The sequence below is a fragment of the Mauremys reevesii genome, linkage group 1 (genome assembly GCF_016161935.1).
Source record: "Mauremys reevesii isolate NIE-2019 linkage group 1, ASM1616193v1, whole genome shotgun sequence".
NCBI classification, from domain to species: domain Eukaryota; kingdom Metazoa; phylum Chordata; order Testudines; family Geoemydidae; genus Mauremys; species Mauremys reevesii.
In genome coordinates, this window is record NC_052623.1 from 128,052,400 (window position 1) to 128,069,672 (window position 17,273).

General features: G+C 44.9%; 1 protein-coding gene across 6 annotated transcripts in view; it reads right to left on the reverse strand.

Annotated features, from left to right (window-relative positions):
• Positions 1-943: 943 nt before the first annotated feature.
• The window catches only part of LOC120397254 (P2Y purinoceptor 8-like), a 46,292-nt gene continuing 29,962 nt past the window's right edge, over positions 944-17,273 (reverse strand). For 2 of the 6 annotated variants that reach the window (XM_039522969.1, XM_039522974.1), the window contains exon 2: positions 944-3,188. In XM_039522969.1, the coding sequence (XP_039378903.1) occupies positions 2,083-3,084 (1,002 nt within the window). In that variant the 5' untranslated portion in view covers positions 3,085-3,188 and the 3' untranslated portion in view covers positions 944-2,082. Of the gene's footprint in view, positions 3,189-9,973; positions 10,033-10,057; positions 10,221-17,273 lie in introns of those variants that run through there. The other 4 variants (XR_005593739.1, XR_005593738.1, XM_039522964.1 and 1 more) reach the window with 3 other exon arrangements.

The following is a 17,273-nucleotide window of genomic DNA, read 5'->3' on the forward strand; positions in this document are numbered from 1 at the left end:
GATAGGCTTCTTCAGAGGACACTGGGTCAGGGAAAAGACACAACTGATATGTTGAACGTTTGTTGAACAGCTTTATTTTTGAAGAAATAAAACCAAAGCCCAGGAGAAAAAGGACCAAAATCCTGTGAATGGAAAATATTCTTTGGTGCATGGGACAGTGCATTAGCCTACAGGGCAACACTGCTGCATAATTTCCTTTTTGTACTATTTATATGGACAGCCAGTGAGCCTGATGGAACAGTGGGGCGGGGGGAGGGAGGGAGGGAGGGAAGGAGGCAGAAAATAGCTGAGGAGATAAAATAAAATATCTGGAGGAATATATATATATATTATATATAAAAATATATGCATGACAGGTGCCTTCCTCAGCTGCAGAGCTTCTAAGGAGAGAAGTCTCACTTGCAAATCTGCTTCCTTTGAATTTTAACAGCACTTCAGCTGCAGACCACTGCTCAGAACTCCCCTGAGACCAAGCTCTGCATGACAAGAGACCTTCCCCACACCGACCCTGAGCTGCTGTTGTTTCTGCAGCATAACACGAAGGGAGGGGGAATCTAGGATATGACTACACTGCAATTAAAAATCCACAGCTGGCCTGCTACTCAGGCTACGGGGCTCAGGCTAAGGGGCAGTTTAAATGTGGTGGTGATGTTCAGGCTCAGGCTGCAGCCCATGCTCTGGGACCATCCAACCTCACAGGGTCCTGGAGTTTGGGCTGCAACCTGAGCCAGAATGTCTATACCACACTCAGGGCTGGCTCCAGGCACCAGCACAGCAAGCAGCTGCTTGGGGCAGCCAATGGAAAGGGGTGGCACGTCTGGCTCTTCGGCGGCAATTCGGTGGCGGGTCCCTCAGTCCCTCTCCGGGGGGAAGGACCTGCCGCCGAAGAATGAAGCAGTGGCAGTAGAGCCCATTGCGGCTTTTTTTTTTTTCTTTTTTCGCCGCTTGGGGCGGCAAAAATGCTGGAGCCGGCCCTGACCACAATTAAATAGCCCTTAGCCTGAGCCCAGTGAACCTAAATGAGCTGGCATAGGCCAGTCACAGGGGTCTAACTGTAGTGTAGACATACCCTTAGAGCTAATGCATGACAACAGCATGGGTTTGGGTTTGGGTTTGGGTTTGGGTTAGGCTTAGGCTGTTCTAGACCAGTCTCTGAAACCAGAAAGGTTTGGTGCAGTAGGCCACTGGTGGTGGGTTAAGGTAATAATTGAAGATATACCAATCTCCTAGAACTGGAAGGGACCTTGAAAGGTCATCTAGTCCAGCCCCCTGCCTTCACTAGCAGGACCAATTTTTGCCCCAGATCCCTAAGTGGCCTCCTCAAGGATTGAACTCACAACCCTTGGTTTAGCAGGCCAATGCTCAAACCACTGAGCTATCCCTCCCTTCTCTTCTTTGCTGGGTCTTGCCACATAAATGAGGTATAATACATTGCATAGTAAAATGGGCCTTGTCTATAAATGGCCTGTCAAAGCAGTGTCAGTGAAAAAGGAGCGTAAGTTTTATGCTTTAAGACTGAATATGCCAGTCAAGTAAATACTGATAAAGAGGAAATAAAATTTGCATGACCAGATTAAACCTCATCTGCATGTCTTTTGGCTTTTCCCCTATTACAGATGCTAATCACCAGTCTTTGCTTACTCCTAAATCAAGGGATGTGAATGATTTTAGGCTCAGCTATTCCTCTGCCCCTCACAAACATGGTGTTTATTTTATTGCTATCAATTGTTTATTTTAGAAATGCTGAACTGGGAAACAGGTTTTAGAAAATGTTCCAGAAACACATTCCAAGGAAGTGCAGGTACCAGGCACTGACACATTTCCTGAGTTTCTAATTTATAGTAATTTACGTCCCATAATGCATTGTTCTTAGCAAGCTAAGAGATATGCCTTTTTCCATGCACGTTGAGCCTTCCTGAATGCCTGGTTTGTTTCCAGAATAAGTTGTGGCAATATATTGCCTGGTGTGCTTTTCTGTATCTCTTGATGTTCTATGTTCTAAAATAGAACAACCTCTAAACTGTCTGGATGAATATTTGGTGCAATGATTAATATAATCTGTTCCCGATCAAATCCATTTTTTTAATTATTTGGTGCATGTTCTCTGGATGTTATCGGCACATCTTGCTCTGAAAGCATGGTGGGAGGTTCATTGAATATATCAGGTATGCATTTGCAGAGCTTCTTCTGTATCTTTCGTCGAAACTCTTTGGAACCAAAAAAGTAAACAAGTGGATCGAAGCAACAATTAAGGCTATTCAAAGCCAGAGACAGCTTATATTCCACATACGCAGTCTTATTTTGGGTACTATAGACAAAATGGATGATTGATATCACAATATTGGGCACGTAACACACTACAAAGACTGTAAGCAACACTATTATCAAGTAAATTGTCTGCTTCTTAATTTCCCTTAGTTGTGTGGGAGGGGAATTAAGAAGAGTTCGAATGACTAAGGTGTAGCAGAATGCCATTATTAGCAAAGGTAGGAGAAAGCACAGAAGAACTTGAGAGCCAAAATAAGCGATGAAATGATTTCTTGAAGGAAACATAGCTTTGGGCAGTATATCAAAACAAGTGGTTATCTGCAGCTCCTCTACCCGGAAGGTTAGCTCTGTCTTCATGAGTGGGAAGTGCAGCAGTAAAATAAATATCCAAATGATGATGCATGTCAGGAGAGCTGTTCTAATGGGTCTCATAGCCCTGTGCTTCAGCGGGTGAACAATTCCCAGGTAGCGCTCGATGCTGATGCTCGTCATGGTTAAAATGGAACAGTGCATGTTTGCATAGAATAGCACAGTTACAATGCGGCACAGAACCTGTCCAAAGGGCCAGTCATTTCCCCGTAAGTGGTAGACGACCTGAAAAGGGAGGAGCATGCTGTACAGTAAGTCCGTGATTGTCAGGTTAATGGAAAACACGATGGTGGGCGTCCAAGGCCTTGAGTGGCGGCAAAGGAACCACAAAGAGATAGAGTTGAGGGGAATGCTGATGGTGAAGATGAACAAGTAGAGGGCAGGCAAAGTGGTCTGCAGCATTTGGTTCTTAAGCATCTCTATGGTGCTGTTTGGCAGTTTTCCCATGATAGTGAGATAGATTCAGTGGTCTCTTCTGGATTGGGACAATTGGAAAAGCTTCCGGTACCTTTTCCCACAAAAGAAGAATCTTGAGATGGTAGAGATTAGACCTGGTTAAAAAATGTATGTTTTGGTGATTTTTTTTTAAGAGCAAGTTAATCTAACATATGATAAAACTCTTAGTTTGTTCATTCCCACCACATTAAATCATATTCACTCTGCCCTTTGGACCAAAGAATAGTTTTTAGCTATTTTCTAAATTGCTTAATGAGTTTTGTTTACAGTTGTAATAGCAAGATGCAAGATCCAACCACCTGAGCATACATCACCAAGAATGGATGCTATATCTTAAATAGGCTTAAAGCTTTTTCCACCAAAGATGTTTTAGCATGCCCATTCTTGATCCATTTATTATCTTCTCCACCTCCCCCCTTCCCTTTATTCAGGCCCTTTCAATTTTTAGAGGGAGGTGTGACAGTGGCAGACAAGGTGCTAGCTCAGGGGTCGGCAACCTCTGGCACGCGGCTTGCCAGGGTAAGCCACCTGGCGGGCCGGGCCAGTCTGTTTACCTGCCGCGTCCACAGGTTCGGCCGATGGCGGCTCCCACTGGCCGCGGTTTGCCATCCCAGGCCAATAGGGGCTGCTGGAAGCAGCACGGGCTGAGGGATGTGCTGGCTGCCCTTCCTGCCGCCCCCATTGGCCTGGGTTGGCGAACCGTGGCCAGTGGGAGCCGCGATCAGCCAAACTTGCTGACGCAGCAGGTAAACAAAGCGGCCCGGCCCGCCAGGGTGCTTACCCTGGCGAGCCGCGTGCCAGAGGTTGCCGATCCCTATGCTAGCTCATGCCAAGGCCCAGGGCCTCACTGAACACTGACAAATGAATAGCTGGAAACCAGTTGGGCTCACCTGTGGGTTAGTTAAAGTAGATATTAGTATTATAAGAATGTGTTTAGTGTTTAGAGCAGGGATCGGCAACCTTTGGCATGTGGCCTGTCAGGGAAATCTGCTGGCACGCTGGGACGGTTTGTTTACCTGCAGCATCCACAGGTTCAGCCAATTGCAGCTCTCACTGGCCATGGTTCACTGTTCCAGGCCAATGGGGGCTGCGGAAAGCAGTGGCCAGCACATCCTTTGGCCCGCGTTGCTTCCCGAAGCTCCCACTGGCCTGGAATGGCAAACCGCGGCCAGTGGGAGCTGCGGACGCTGCAGGTAAACAAACCATCCCAGCCCGCCAGCAGATTTCCCCACATGCCAAAGGTTGCCGATCCCTGGTTTAGAGTTATGAAATGCTTCTAGGATGCTGCATGTATTAATCCTACTTATAATATCTGTGTCCCATGGTATTAAGTAATATTGAGTGTTTGCATTGTAAACCTCTGTCATTTGTAACTCACTAAACAGGAAAAGAAGCATTAATTAAGGTAAAGCATTTGTTCTATGGCCCATTGAATGCAAAGGATGTATTGTGTAGCATCAAAGGACAGAGACCTTGTTGGTTTCATTCATTACTCCCTCCAGGAAGCGGAGATCTGTGCATGAACTCATCCCATCAACTTGGATTCTGGGGTGAAGGGAATAAAAATCCCTGACAAGGAGGAACTGGGTCTCTGTATGCTGTCTGGACTCTGAGGGGCAAAGATTCCTAAGCATAAGCAAGAGATCCCCGTGCTGCTTAGCATGAGTCAGCCCTAAAGGACATACACAGCTGCTTATTATAGAAGCTTGTATTACCTTTTTAAATCTAAGTCTGTAACTCATTTGTGTGTGTATGCTTACCTGTTGTAATCTTGTACATAACTCTCATTTCTTTTCTTAGTTAGTAACTCTTTAGTTAGTTTATTACAGGATTGGCTACAGGTGTTGTCTTTGGTTTGAGATCTGAGTACAATTGTCGAGTAAGTGACTGGTCCTTTGGGACTGGGAGTAACCTGAGTATTGTTGTGATGTTTGGTGTAAAGTGACCATCTATGACACAGTCCAGCTTGCCTGGGTGGCAAGATAGACTGGAGTGCCCAAGGGGACTGTCTGTGACTCAAAGAGTCATGTGGCACCTTACAGACTAACAGATGTATTGGAGCATGAGCTTTCTTGGGTGAATACCCACTTCGTCAGACACATTCACCCATGAAAGCTCATGCTCCAATACATCTGTTAGTCTGTAAGGTGCCACAGGACTCTTTGTCGCTTTTTACAGATCCAGACTAACAAGGCTACCCCTCTGATACATAATAAGACTGTTGTTCTGCTTTCGGAGGGCACGCTTGTTACTGAGTTGGTGAAATCTAATTATAGAACATACCATCTGTTTGGGGTGTCAGTCCTGCCATTTGATAGTCTGCTTGAGGTCAGCACTCGTGGTTGTGAGCCGCTGCAGACATCATGACAAGCGGTTTCTTACCTTACTGTATTTATATGTATTTTATGTTATTTTTCATATTATGGGGTGTTTGATAGTGGGTGCTTTATACATTTTGGGGATTAACTTCAACAGACTTGTGCTCAAAGTTAAGTACACCAGACCCTCGCTAGAACAGGCATCTATATAGTGCGAATTTGCATATACAATGGCCTTAAGTGCCATCTTGAACATTGGATACAATCCTGAACTGGGGTCTAAGTCTGTGGTGATTCAAACCCAAAAGGTTGAATCCTGAGGGGCTGAGTATTTGTAACTCCCATGTTGATGCCATCATTGACACTATGCAATGTAATAGCTAGAGCTGTCCAAATAATAGATATTTTTCGGTTTGCTGGCGATTCTGAAAAATTGAAAAACAATTGTTTTGGGTTGAACCAAAAATTATTTTTAAACATTTTTTTCAGTGAATCAAAAAGAGTTTGTTTAAGGGCAAGCTAACTGTTTTGTTCTGACAAAACTGAAATATTTCATTTTGATTTTGACCATTTAAAAACTTTTGCATTGTCTTAAAAATAAAATTAAAGGAAATTTTGAAATCCAATTAATTTCAAACCAAAAAATCAAAACGTTTTGTTTTGAAAATGTCAGAACAAAATGTTTTGATTTTTTGGGGAATTTTTTTTTAGGAGGAGATTATTTTCAACCAAACCAATTTGTTGAAACCGACATAAATTCAGGAAATATTTTGGTGTCACGAGATATGCATTTGGTATATATCATCAACTCATATTGAAGTCACTGGATTTGAAACTGCTCAGCACCTTGCAGGGTCAGCAGGGGTGGCTCCAGGCACCAGCACGCCAAGCGTGTGCTTGGGGTAGCAAGCCGCGGGAGGCGCTCTGCTGGTCGCGCAAGGGCGGCAGGCAGGTTGCCTTCGGCAGCATTCCTACGGAGGGTCCGCTGGTCCGGTGGTTTTGGCGGACCTCCCGCAGGCATGCCGCCGAATCCGCGGGACCAGGGACCTCCTGCAGGCAAGCCACCGAGGGCAGCCTGCCTGCAGTGCTTGGGGCAGCAAAATACCTAGAGCCGCCCCTGAGGGTCAGGCCCCTCTGTAGCCCCTCTGCCTAGTGGTAACATATTCTAGAGCCTTGTAGGTCAACTTCCTGTTGGAAAACAAATCAGTGACATAGAGGCTGGATATACTCTTAGTGCAGCTTATTTATTTAACACTAGCTACACCTGTCTTGGAATGGAGGTGGACAAACAGCATGCAGGTAATCCCCTCTTTTAGGAATCTCAGGACAAAAACCAATTCCTTGTTTCCAGGGAGCAACTGTGCCTCAAGAATTGACCCTGATTAGAGAGATTAAGGGAGAAAGAAAATTTCCCTGCCATTCACCACAGATCCCACATGAAGAAACTACATCACTAAAGTAACACAATAAAAACATTTCTTCAAAGACTGAACCATGCTCCAGTGTTATATAATTTGTGAGGTTGTGTAACAGCGCCACCTGGTGATTTTTGCAATAACAATACTAAACTGGCTCTCAGGTATCTTTTTAGTAAATATAGAGTATTGGGCAATTAACAGCTTCTAAAGGCTGTTGCAATTGTCATGTGACTTCTATGCAATTATCCTCAAATGTTGTAGGCCAGGCTTCAGAGTTCAAATGACAATATGATTAATTAATAAATCTGCTCCTACTAAAGTCAGTGGAAGCAGGAACAGGTATTGTATATAGAACTCTTGATATTTTGGAATCTGGGAACAGATTGACTGAAAGGTATAGTGTTTAATATAGCCTTAATAAAATGCATGAATGAGTGAGCAAATGAATGTCAAAAGATTTGGGAAAAGATCCTCTGCGAGTGTATATTATTATAGCTCCAGCAAAATCACTGAAGCTTTGACAGTTTACATCAGATGAGGATTTTCCCTTGGTTCTTTTTGGGTCTTGTTCTTCTTCCAAATGACATGGATTGAATTAGAACAGAACAGAGCACATTGATGGAGGAACAACAAGGCTCAATAACACAAATCTGTTTTGTTGATTGACACCAACCAAATTATGTGCAATGCATCAAATGCAGGATCTTGGTGCTTATTGAATACAAGTGACTAAGACAATATTGAATGAAAGTGGGATGGAATGAAAAAATACTTGTAGCCAAATATTATTAATAATAAATGGATTTCTTCACAGGACCCCGAGTCAAGAGAGGATTCTGTACTTTTGATTTAGTCTAGTAAGTACTGCTTCCTAAATTGATGCCACTGAAGTCAGCCTATCAGTGTTTCAGTTAACCACTCTGTCGTTACCAGGAGGTAATTTTGGAATGGTATTTCTAAAAGTGATAACCTCGGTAATCATGATGTTCATATGTTTGTATGTAGGTGGGGAGGCTTCTGAATTTCCTCTTATTCTTAAGTATTTTACACCTAACCTGGCGTATTTTTGTAAGTACACCCCATAAAATTTATTTCATATTTTTCCTTGTTATGTTTACCCCATTGCTGAAATGTCTTCTGAATTAACCACAGCTTTGTATAGCATTGTATCTTTCTCAATGCTACTACTTCAATTCTGTCTTCTTTCCTACTGTTAACTACTACCAGGGCTGCCCAGAGGATTCAGGGGGCCTGGGGCAAAGCAATTTCAGGAGCCCCTTCCATAAAAAAAGTTGCAATACTATAAAATACTACATCCTCGTGGGGCAAATTGCCCCACTTGCCCCCCCCCCCCCCGGGGTGGCCCAGACTACTACCGTTGTTTGAGGAAGCCCAAAGCACTGAGGGCCACAAGCCCCCAGGAGACACTCAGTGAAATTAAAAGGTGGGAAACTGTGAACCAATACAAGGAATCCTTTTCCACACAAGATTCCAAAAGGGGTTGGACATTTATATAGTATAAAAATATTCAGTTATCAATCACACTTAATGTCAACACAAATTTTGAAAGGGATATTAAGCCTTGTGCTTTAGGGCTTAAACCAGTCAATAACTACACCTCTACCTCAATATAACGCTGTCCTTGGGAGCCAAAAAATCTTACCACGTTATAGGTGAAACCGCGTTATAGTGAACTTGCTTTGATCCACCAGAGTGTGCAGCCTCCCCCCCAGAGCACTGCTTTACCGTGTTATATCGGGTCACATTATATCGAGGTAGAGGTGTATTAGATACCAGCATTAGACCTATGTCAGGAGCAGATTACTCCACGTCTGTCTTCTGTGGGGTTCCCACACCTTCCTCTGAGGCATCTAGTAGTAACCACTTTCTGAGACGTTGCTGGACTAGATGGATCTTAGGTCTGATCCAGTTTAGAAGTTCCTGTGTTCTCTGAATAGTTGTATTACCCAGGAACAGACCAGGGACCATATTGTGACTCAGAGAGGAACAAGATGGTTCATGGTTTCCTCTCTTCCCAGGGTGGGGAATCATTTGCACCAGCCATGTACCTGGCACAGATTACTTTCCCCTTCATGCCAGCTCGCTGTGCTGGCTAGAACATTGGGAGGGCAGAGTTCCTACCCCTGTCTGCCCGTTCCCCGTGCACCAGCACAGGAGGGGGTATTGTGGATAGGTGTGATATAAGTAGCCCACATAAGGTTGCCACCTTTCTAATTTCTGGTAACTAGACCCCTGAGGCCCTGCCCCCTGCCTTGCCTCTTCCCCATCCCTGCTCCACCTCTTCCCTCAAGGCCACACCCCTTCTCCGGCTCTTCCCACAGGCCTTGCCTCTTTTTCTGCCTCTTCCCCCAAGGCCCCGCCCCTGCTCTGTCTCTCCCCCAAGGCTTTGCCCCCACTGCTCGCTGCTCTCCCTCCCATCCCCCATTACTCGCTGGTGTCTCAAGGAGCTTGCCTGCAGGTATGAGGCCCTGGCTGAGCAGAGACTGGTGTGGGTTAATGACCTGATGCCTCCCCTGGCCCCATGGTAACCAGACTTTTGGTTTGGGTGCCATTTTAGGTGCCATTTTGTTTTGGGTGCCATTTTTGCCCAGACTTTTCGGTTGAAAACTGGACACCTGGCAACCCTAAATGGCACCTAGACACAGAAGCCAAAAAACTGGACTATCTGGGTAAAATCCAGGCAGGTGGCAACCCTAAGCCCACACAGAATGTGGAGGGGGTGTGACAGTTTCACCCTTATTGTAATGCAAGAAGCTGGGCAGGAAGTTCTGACTTTAGAAAAATAAATTGAAAGTTAAAAGCAGACTTTTTAATTAATCCCACTTTGGAAGGAAATGGAAATGGTAAGATGTATGTGCTGTAGTTTTTAACTCACCGTGATGGTTTCTACTAAATTAAATCGATAGCATATGAACCAATATACAGATACAATGACATACAAAAAAATCACATTTGTTTAAGATGTATCATTTCTTCTAAAGCAGCAATTTTCCCTTCCCACTAATAACAAAAACTTAGACCCTCACTACCTGGCGCGAGTGGAGACCCATTAAGAGTTTGTGAACAAGCATTTAAATAAACATGAATTTTAAAAACTGAAGGCTAATACATCACCGAATGTACCTTGTTCACTTATGTGGTTCCCCTAGCCTCTGTTTGCCAGAGGCTAGGAATGGGCGACAGGGGATGGATCACCTTGATGATTACCTGTTCTGTTCATTCCCTCTGGGGCACCTGCCATTGGCCACTGTCGGAAGACAGGATACTGGGCTGGATGGACCTTTGGTCTGACCTGGTATAGCCGCTCTTATGTTCTTATGTTGACAAGTGTAGTTCAGTTTTAATTCTTCAGAATATATTAGCAAAGGTTCTGTGGATAAGTGTACAAGTAGGGAAGATTTAATAATATGCCCCCTCCTTATAGTACTAGGTTCTTTATTATTTGTTGAGAAATAAAGTGAGACCACTGGATGTTTCTGGATTAGCAGTGAGAATTGCTACATTTCTAGTATATTGATGGTAAATACATAGTAGCTCTATCTAGTTACTTGTGTGGTTCCAATAACCACAGCGTCTGAGCACCTCACAAACATTAATGGGGTGGATCCTCAGCCTACTTAGTTCACTTTGTTGCATTCTCTGCTGGCATCAATTTATACCTGGCAGAATTCGATTTTTAAAATAATTTTGATGGATAATACCAACGTTTATTTTTAAGCATTTTTTTTCTGTTTTTATTGATTTAAATGTTCACAGTTGCATGAAATTATGGAGGGAAGACAATTATTGAATGGCAGTAGACTTTCAAATTCAAAACATTAAAGCTGTCTAAACCATTAAAACACAAATTGTTTACATGTGTCAAAATAGACAAAATAATATACCTCAGTCAACAAATCAGACCTGTTTTTACTATTCATTTGCTAGTCCATTTGTAACCAGCCTAATTCAGAAGTCTAAATCACTGGGGTTTGACTCTATTAAGTTCTCACGTGACGTTTTTCTTACTCTGTCTATCTGTAAATGTTGATTATTATTGAAGGAAATATTTTTCTTTGGTTTGTGTGTGTACAGTGAAATTGATGTTTACTGACATTTACCAATACAAATCTAATCCTTCCGAGCCTGCATAAATTACAGCTGCCCCCCTGCAGCTTTCCTTTAGAGCAAAATCGGTAAGCTGACTCAGCAAACTGCAACTGGCTCCCTATCATTCCCTTCCCTCACCCCCTTACTGCGTTCAAGCTCTGCACAATGACGAATGCAGCCCTAACAAATAGATCCTCATAATGCTGCTGTGATAATATTATCCCATTCTGCAGATGAGAAAATGATGCACACAGGGGTTAGGAGTGGCGAGACTGTGACTTTGACTACACGCTCATGTGGGGAGCAATAGAGACTGCTCCTTAAGCCCCTACCTGGCCTACCTGGATTTGAGTAAATGAGGGTTACCCACCTGAACAAGGGGATGGAGACGTGAGATAATGGGTGCTAATGTGTCTCCACCATTGGCCAGAGTCTAGGTATATCAAAGCAGCAGATTTACTACTGCTCCGAGGGACAAGGGGGAATTTTACTTGGAATGTTCAGAGGTGTGTTTCCATGGGTTTGTCTTCACTGCAACATTTATCTCAAGGGATCTGCACTCAAGGTTACCCCACGCCAGTTTGCCAAGCTTGAATGAGAGTGGTCACATGGCGAAACAGCATTTGAGCTACACAGTGCATATGTTAGAGCAAATTTAAAATATGGCTCTGAAGTACTGTTGCCTATAGCAGCTTATATTTCAGGAAGACTAGGGCATGGGGGCAATAAGATGGTGACAAGGTAGAACCATTCTGCAGCATTTTTACTGAGCACGGTTAGCTGAAGATATCTAATCTCAACATTCAGAAATTCAGAGATAGATGTAAAAATCATGAGCTTAGCTTAAAAGTCATGAGATTTTTTTAAATAATACATTTTGTGTTTTTACTGGCCTTGTGGATTTTCAGCCTTTAGTTTCAACTATTCCTCCACAACTATGGGAGCTAGAAACTTTAAAAAATGAGAACTGGAATGCTCTGAAAAATCATTTGACTCCAGGAGCTGTATCTTTAAGAAAAACACCAAATATCACTAAACTTGCCATAAATGAATTACGAGCATAAGCAATACTTTCTCTTTATGCGGTGCTGTTGGACTTAAATCCATGGAGAAAAATGCTGGGATATGAAACCAATTCTATTTATCGTGGAGGAGAAACTTTACTCAGCAGAATCAGACATTTAAAACATAATAAGTAATAAGATGGCAGATCCTCAAACAGTTACACTGGCTGCAGAGTGGTGCACTGAGGTGGTGCAGGTTGTGTCTGAAACCTTCTTGGGATGATGTCACTCTACAGAGGTAGCACAGAATTGTGGGCCACCAACTAACTTGTTTAAAATCAGCAGGAAGAGAAAAGAGAGAGGTCAGGAGTCCATTATATATAAAATTGCATTAAAAACTGTGCTAAAAGAACATTATGTTTGCAAGGTCAAACACTCAAATTTAGGAAATGCCATCATGCAAAAATTAGAACAACCAAATTAGTGTTTGGTGATTTTTCCATTCTTATCAATGGGTAGCTGCAATGCTGCATTTCTAATACCAGGTGGTGCTATGAATGTAAGTATAGCATACCTGGCAAATACCACTCAGGCCTGGTCTACACTAAGCGTTTAAACCGGTTTTAGGAGCGTAAAACCGATTTAACACCACACCCGTCCACACTGAGAGGCCCTTTATATCGATATAAAGGGCTCTTTAAACCGGTTTCTGTACTCCTCCCTAATGAGAGGAGTAGTGCTAGTATCGGAATTACCATATCGGATTAGGGTTAGTGTGGCCACAGATCGATGGTATTGGCCTCCGGGTGGTATCCCACAGTGCACCACTGACCGCTCTGGACAGCAATCTGAACTCGGATGCAGTGGCCAGGTAGACAGGAAAAGCCCCGTGAACTTTTGAATATTTCCTGTTTGCCCAGAGTGGAGCTCCAATCAGCATGTGTGGCGAGGCAGTTAAAAATCAAAATAAAGAAAGAGCTCCAGCATGGACCATGCGGATGTGATTGCTATAAGGGCAGGCAAATCTGTTCTATCAGTGCTCCGTTACAGAAGACGAAATTCAAAATCTTTTTTAAAAAATCTCCAGACAGACGCCATAGCAGGGACTCAGCGCACTGCTGCGTGACAAGCGTAAAGGAAAGCCAAAGAATCAAATGGACACTCATGGACTGGAGGACTCAAGCTATCCCACAGTTCCTGCAGTCTCCAAAAAGCATTTGCATTCTTGGCTGAGCTCCAAATGCTTCTAGGGTCAAACACAGTGTCCGCAGTGGGTCAGGGCATAGCTCGGCAATTTACGCACCCCTCCACCCACCCCCAGAAGTGAAAGGGAAAACAATCCTCTCTTGACTCTTTTACATGTCACCCTATCTTTACTGAATGCTGCAGATAGACGGGATGCTGCAGCACTCAACACCAACATCCTTGCTCCCCCCCCGCCATGGGTGGTTGATGGTACAATATGACTGATATCCATCATCATCATCAGCCTATTGGCACATGGGGTAGTGCAAAAGGACTGGTAACCATGCCGACTAGCATCAGTGAGGTCGATCAAGGGCGTCTGCTCCTAATTTTTCCTGGTAGATCGTGGAGTATGGCTGGTAACCATCTTCATCATAGCAACAGGGGGCTGAGCTCCATCAGCCCCTACCCTTCATGTGTAAAGAAAAGATTCAATTGCCCCTGGACTAGCAGCAAGATGCTGGGCTCCTCTCCTCCACACTGCTTAATGTCCTGTCTGGACTATCATAGCAGCTGGAGGCTGCCTTCCACTCATTTCTCACTAACAAGTCACTGTGTCTTATTCCTGCATACTTTATTACTTCATCACACAAGTGGGGGGACAATACTACGGTAGCCCAGGAAGGCTGGGGGAAGAATGGAATCAACAGGTGGGGTTGTTGCAGGAGCACCCCCTGTGAATAGCATACAGCTCATAATTTCTGTGGGATCTGACACAGAGCAGCTGTGCTCTCTGGTTCTATGATACAGTGGTTCTCTAGTACACTTGCCCATATTCTAGGCAGGACTGATTCTATTTTTAGATACCAAAAAGGAGGGATTGACTCAGGGAGTCATTCCCAATTTTGCTTTGCGCCCTGGCTGATCTCAGCCAGGGGCACTTATGACAGCAGCAAATGGTGCAGTGCAAAAGGACTGGTAACCATGATCATCTTATTACCAATTTATGGTATGGTAGATGGTACAGTATGGCTGGTAACCATCTCTGCTGTCAAGCAAAAGCAAAAGCATGCTGCTGTGTAGCGCTGCTGAATCGCCTCTGTCAGCGGCATCTAGTACACATATGGTGACAGTCACAAAAGGCAAAACAGGCTCCATGATTGCCATGCTATGGCATCTGCCAGGGCAATCCAGGGAAAAAAGGTGTGAAATGCTTGTCTGCCGTTGCTTTCCCAGAGGAAGGAGTGACTGACGACATTTACCCAGAACCACCCGCGACAATGATTTTTGCCCCATCAGGCACTGGGATCTCAACCCGGAAATTCCAAGAGGCGCGGGGAGGCTGCAGGAACTATGGGATAGCTACAGGATAGCTACCCACAGTGCAACGCTCCAGAAATCGACGCTAGCCTCGGACCGTGGACGCACACCACCGATTTAATGTGTTTAGTGTGGCCGCGCACACTCGATTTTATACAATCTGTTTTGCTAAACCGGTTTATGTAAATTCGGAATAATCCCGTAGTGTAGACGTACCCTCACTTCTCCTGGTTGCAAAGAAAACCCATAATAAGCCAAAACCTCTCCTAATATAAGCCTAGTTCTGTTCTTTTTGTAGTAAAGGCAGAAGGAAGGAGGAAACCAGCTCTGCAGGGTGCATCGTCCAGTTTCTCTTTTGCTGCATTTCCCTTTAGAGCACTGCACTATTTTTCAAGAAGGGCTTTTGAGATAATTAATGTCTTTCTGTGTTAACCATTTAATAGCTTTATAAGCCCTTGAATAGTTCTCGCACTTGCAGTCTCGCCCTCAGTGCTGAGATGGAAGTATTGTTTGCACTCCAGTACTGAATGGGTTACACCTATTGGAACAGTAGGTGGATGTGTTTTGGCAATGAAAGGATTACACGTTTTGGCTAGCCCAGGAGTCAGCAACCTCTGGCATGCGACTCGCCAAGGTAAGCGGCCCGGGCTGGGGGATGTGTTGTTCGCAGCTTCCTTCTGCCCCCATTGGCCTGGAGCAGCGAACCGCGGCCAGTGGGAGCCGCGATCGGCCGAACCTGCAGAGGCGGCAGGTAAACAAACTGGTCCAGCCCACCAGGGGGCTTACCCTGGCGAGCCGCGTGCCAGAGGTTGCCGACCCCTGGGCTAGAGGATGAGGGGGACAATTGCATGTACTGTAGGACAGAAAAGTTTATACCAGCTGGGTCATGAATGGGAAGGAGAGTGAGATGGAGCATGAACTCCGCCATTTTATAATATCCCTGCACCTCCACTGCTAGTTCCTTTTTTGGCCATGATTAATTGAAAAGAAGCTCATCTCTGCTCCTTTTCCTTCCAGTCTCTTTCCCCTCGTCTGGTCACTCTACCAGTTAACCCTGAGCACTCAGCCTCCCTTCCTTCATTTTTGCTCTTGCTCGCCCTTCAGAAGCTGTCTGATGCCCAATGACTCTCTGTCCTGGGCAGTTAGAGCCCATCTGCATTTCTGTCCAGATGAGAGGTGTGTTTATGAGAACCTGCCAGTGGCTAGGGAAGCCAGCAGCTTTTGGGAGCAGGACAAAGGTAAGCAGCGGAATGTCGGGGAGGATTCTCAACACCTAGGTATCTTTTCGGGGGGGATAAATATTTGTGAGGAACCTTTGGTCCTAGTGATGACTTTCAAGGATATATGGGCAAAGAAAAGGGCTAAATCAGCTGTTCTCAAACTGTGGGTCGAGACCCCAAAGTGGATCACGACCCCATTTTAAGGGCTGACTTAGATTTGCTGGGACCCAGGGCCGAAGCCCAAACCCAACTGCCCAAGGCTGAAGCAGAATCCCCAGGGCTTCAGCCCTGAGTGGAAGGGCTCAGGTTACAGGCCTCCTGCCTGGGGTGCAGGGGCTCAGTGGGCTCAGGCTTCAGTCCCCTGTCTTGGGGTCGTGTCGTAATTTTTGTTGTCAGAAGGGGGTCGCGATGCAATGAAGTTTGAGAACCCCTGGGCTAAATGAAATCAATGGACAATGGAATGAAACAAATGTAGAGTTTCCAGATCACACCATTTTTTAAGTGTTATGTTAAAAACTCAGACAGAGTAACTTTTAGATCTTCCAAAACAACTTGTGTACCTAATCTCTGGTTAGAGGAAGGTTAGACAGAAAACAAGGTTTGTTTTTTAGAAGTTAGGGGTGGATCAAGGGTAGGAAGTGCCTGTGATGAGGTGTATGTACCCTGCCTCTAGAAAGATCAATAAAAGATTACTGGGTTTCCTTATACACGAGGAAAAAAACTTGCAGGCCTACAGGTTGGTGCTGACAATTCAGTCTTCTCTAGAAAGAGACCTTTAAAAGGGAAATGTTCCAGGGAGAAACACACTAGCTTGAATTGAGAAGACTTCTGCCTAGGGCTGGTAGTGTCTTGAATGAGAGACTGGGCTGAATCTGCGTTGGACTCTCACTACTAATGGAGTGATGCCTGCTGGAAATCCCTAGGCATTTGTTTGTAGTTAACCTCTGCAGGGGCTGTGAAGAGAATCCTGTTTGATTACTATAACTGTGGTTATGCCTTTGCTGTGTGAACTGTGCCAACAGTTGGACAGTGGAGAACCTGCTGGGTGCAACCCTCTGGTCAAAATTGGGCTTTTAATAGAAAAATAGTCATGGCCCTACCCATGCGTTTACTAAAATGATTCAATAACAAAGTACTAGAAAATCACTGTAAGGAATAGCCGTGGAATAACCCTAGGAAATGGGCTAGATGGGACCCACGTGTAATAGGGCTTTTGGTATTTAATGTCCATGATTTTATGCTGATCCTGTGTTTGAACCTTAACTCACTGCCTCAGTTCCCTTTAAGCGCAGCAGCCTATCAAGGGCTGCACAAGTGCTCAGGGCTGTGGTGGGGAGAGGTGCCTCTCCTGCGGTGCCAGCCTGGCCCAGAGCTGCTGCGGGGATAGAGCGCAGGGGGGAGCCCAGGGGCAGCCTGCACCCCAAACCCCTCATCCCCAGCTCCACCTCAACCCTCTGCCTCAGTCCCGAGCCCCCTCCCACACTCTGAACCCCTCGGCTTCACCCCCGCCACACATCACCTCCATATTGGTGCACGTAATAAAATTTATTCCGCACATGCATGGGAAAAATTAGGGGGAACATTGCTCACTGCATGTGGGGAAAT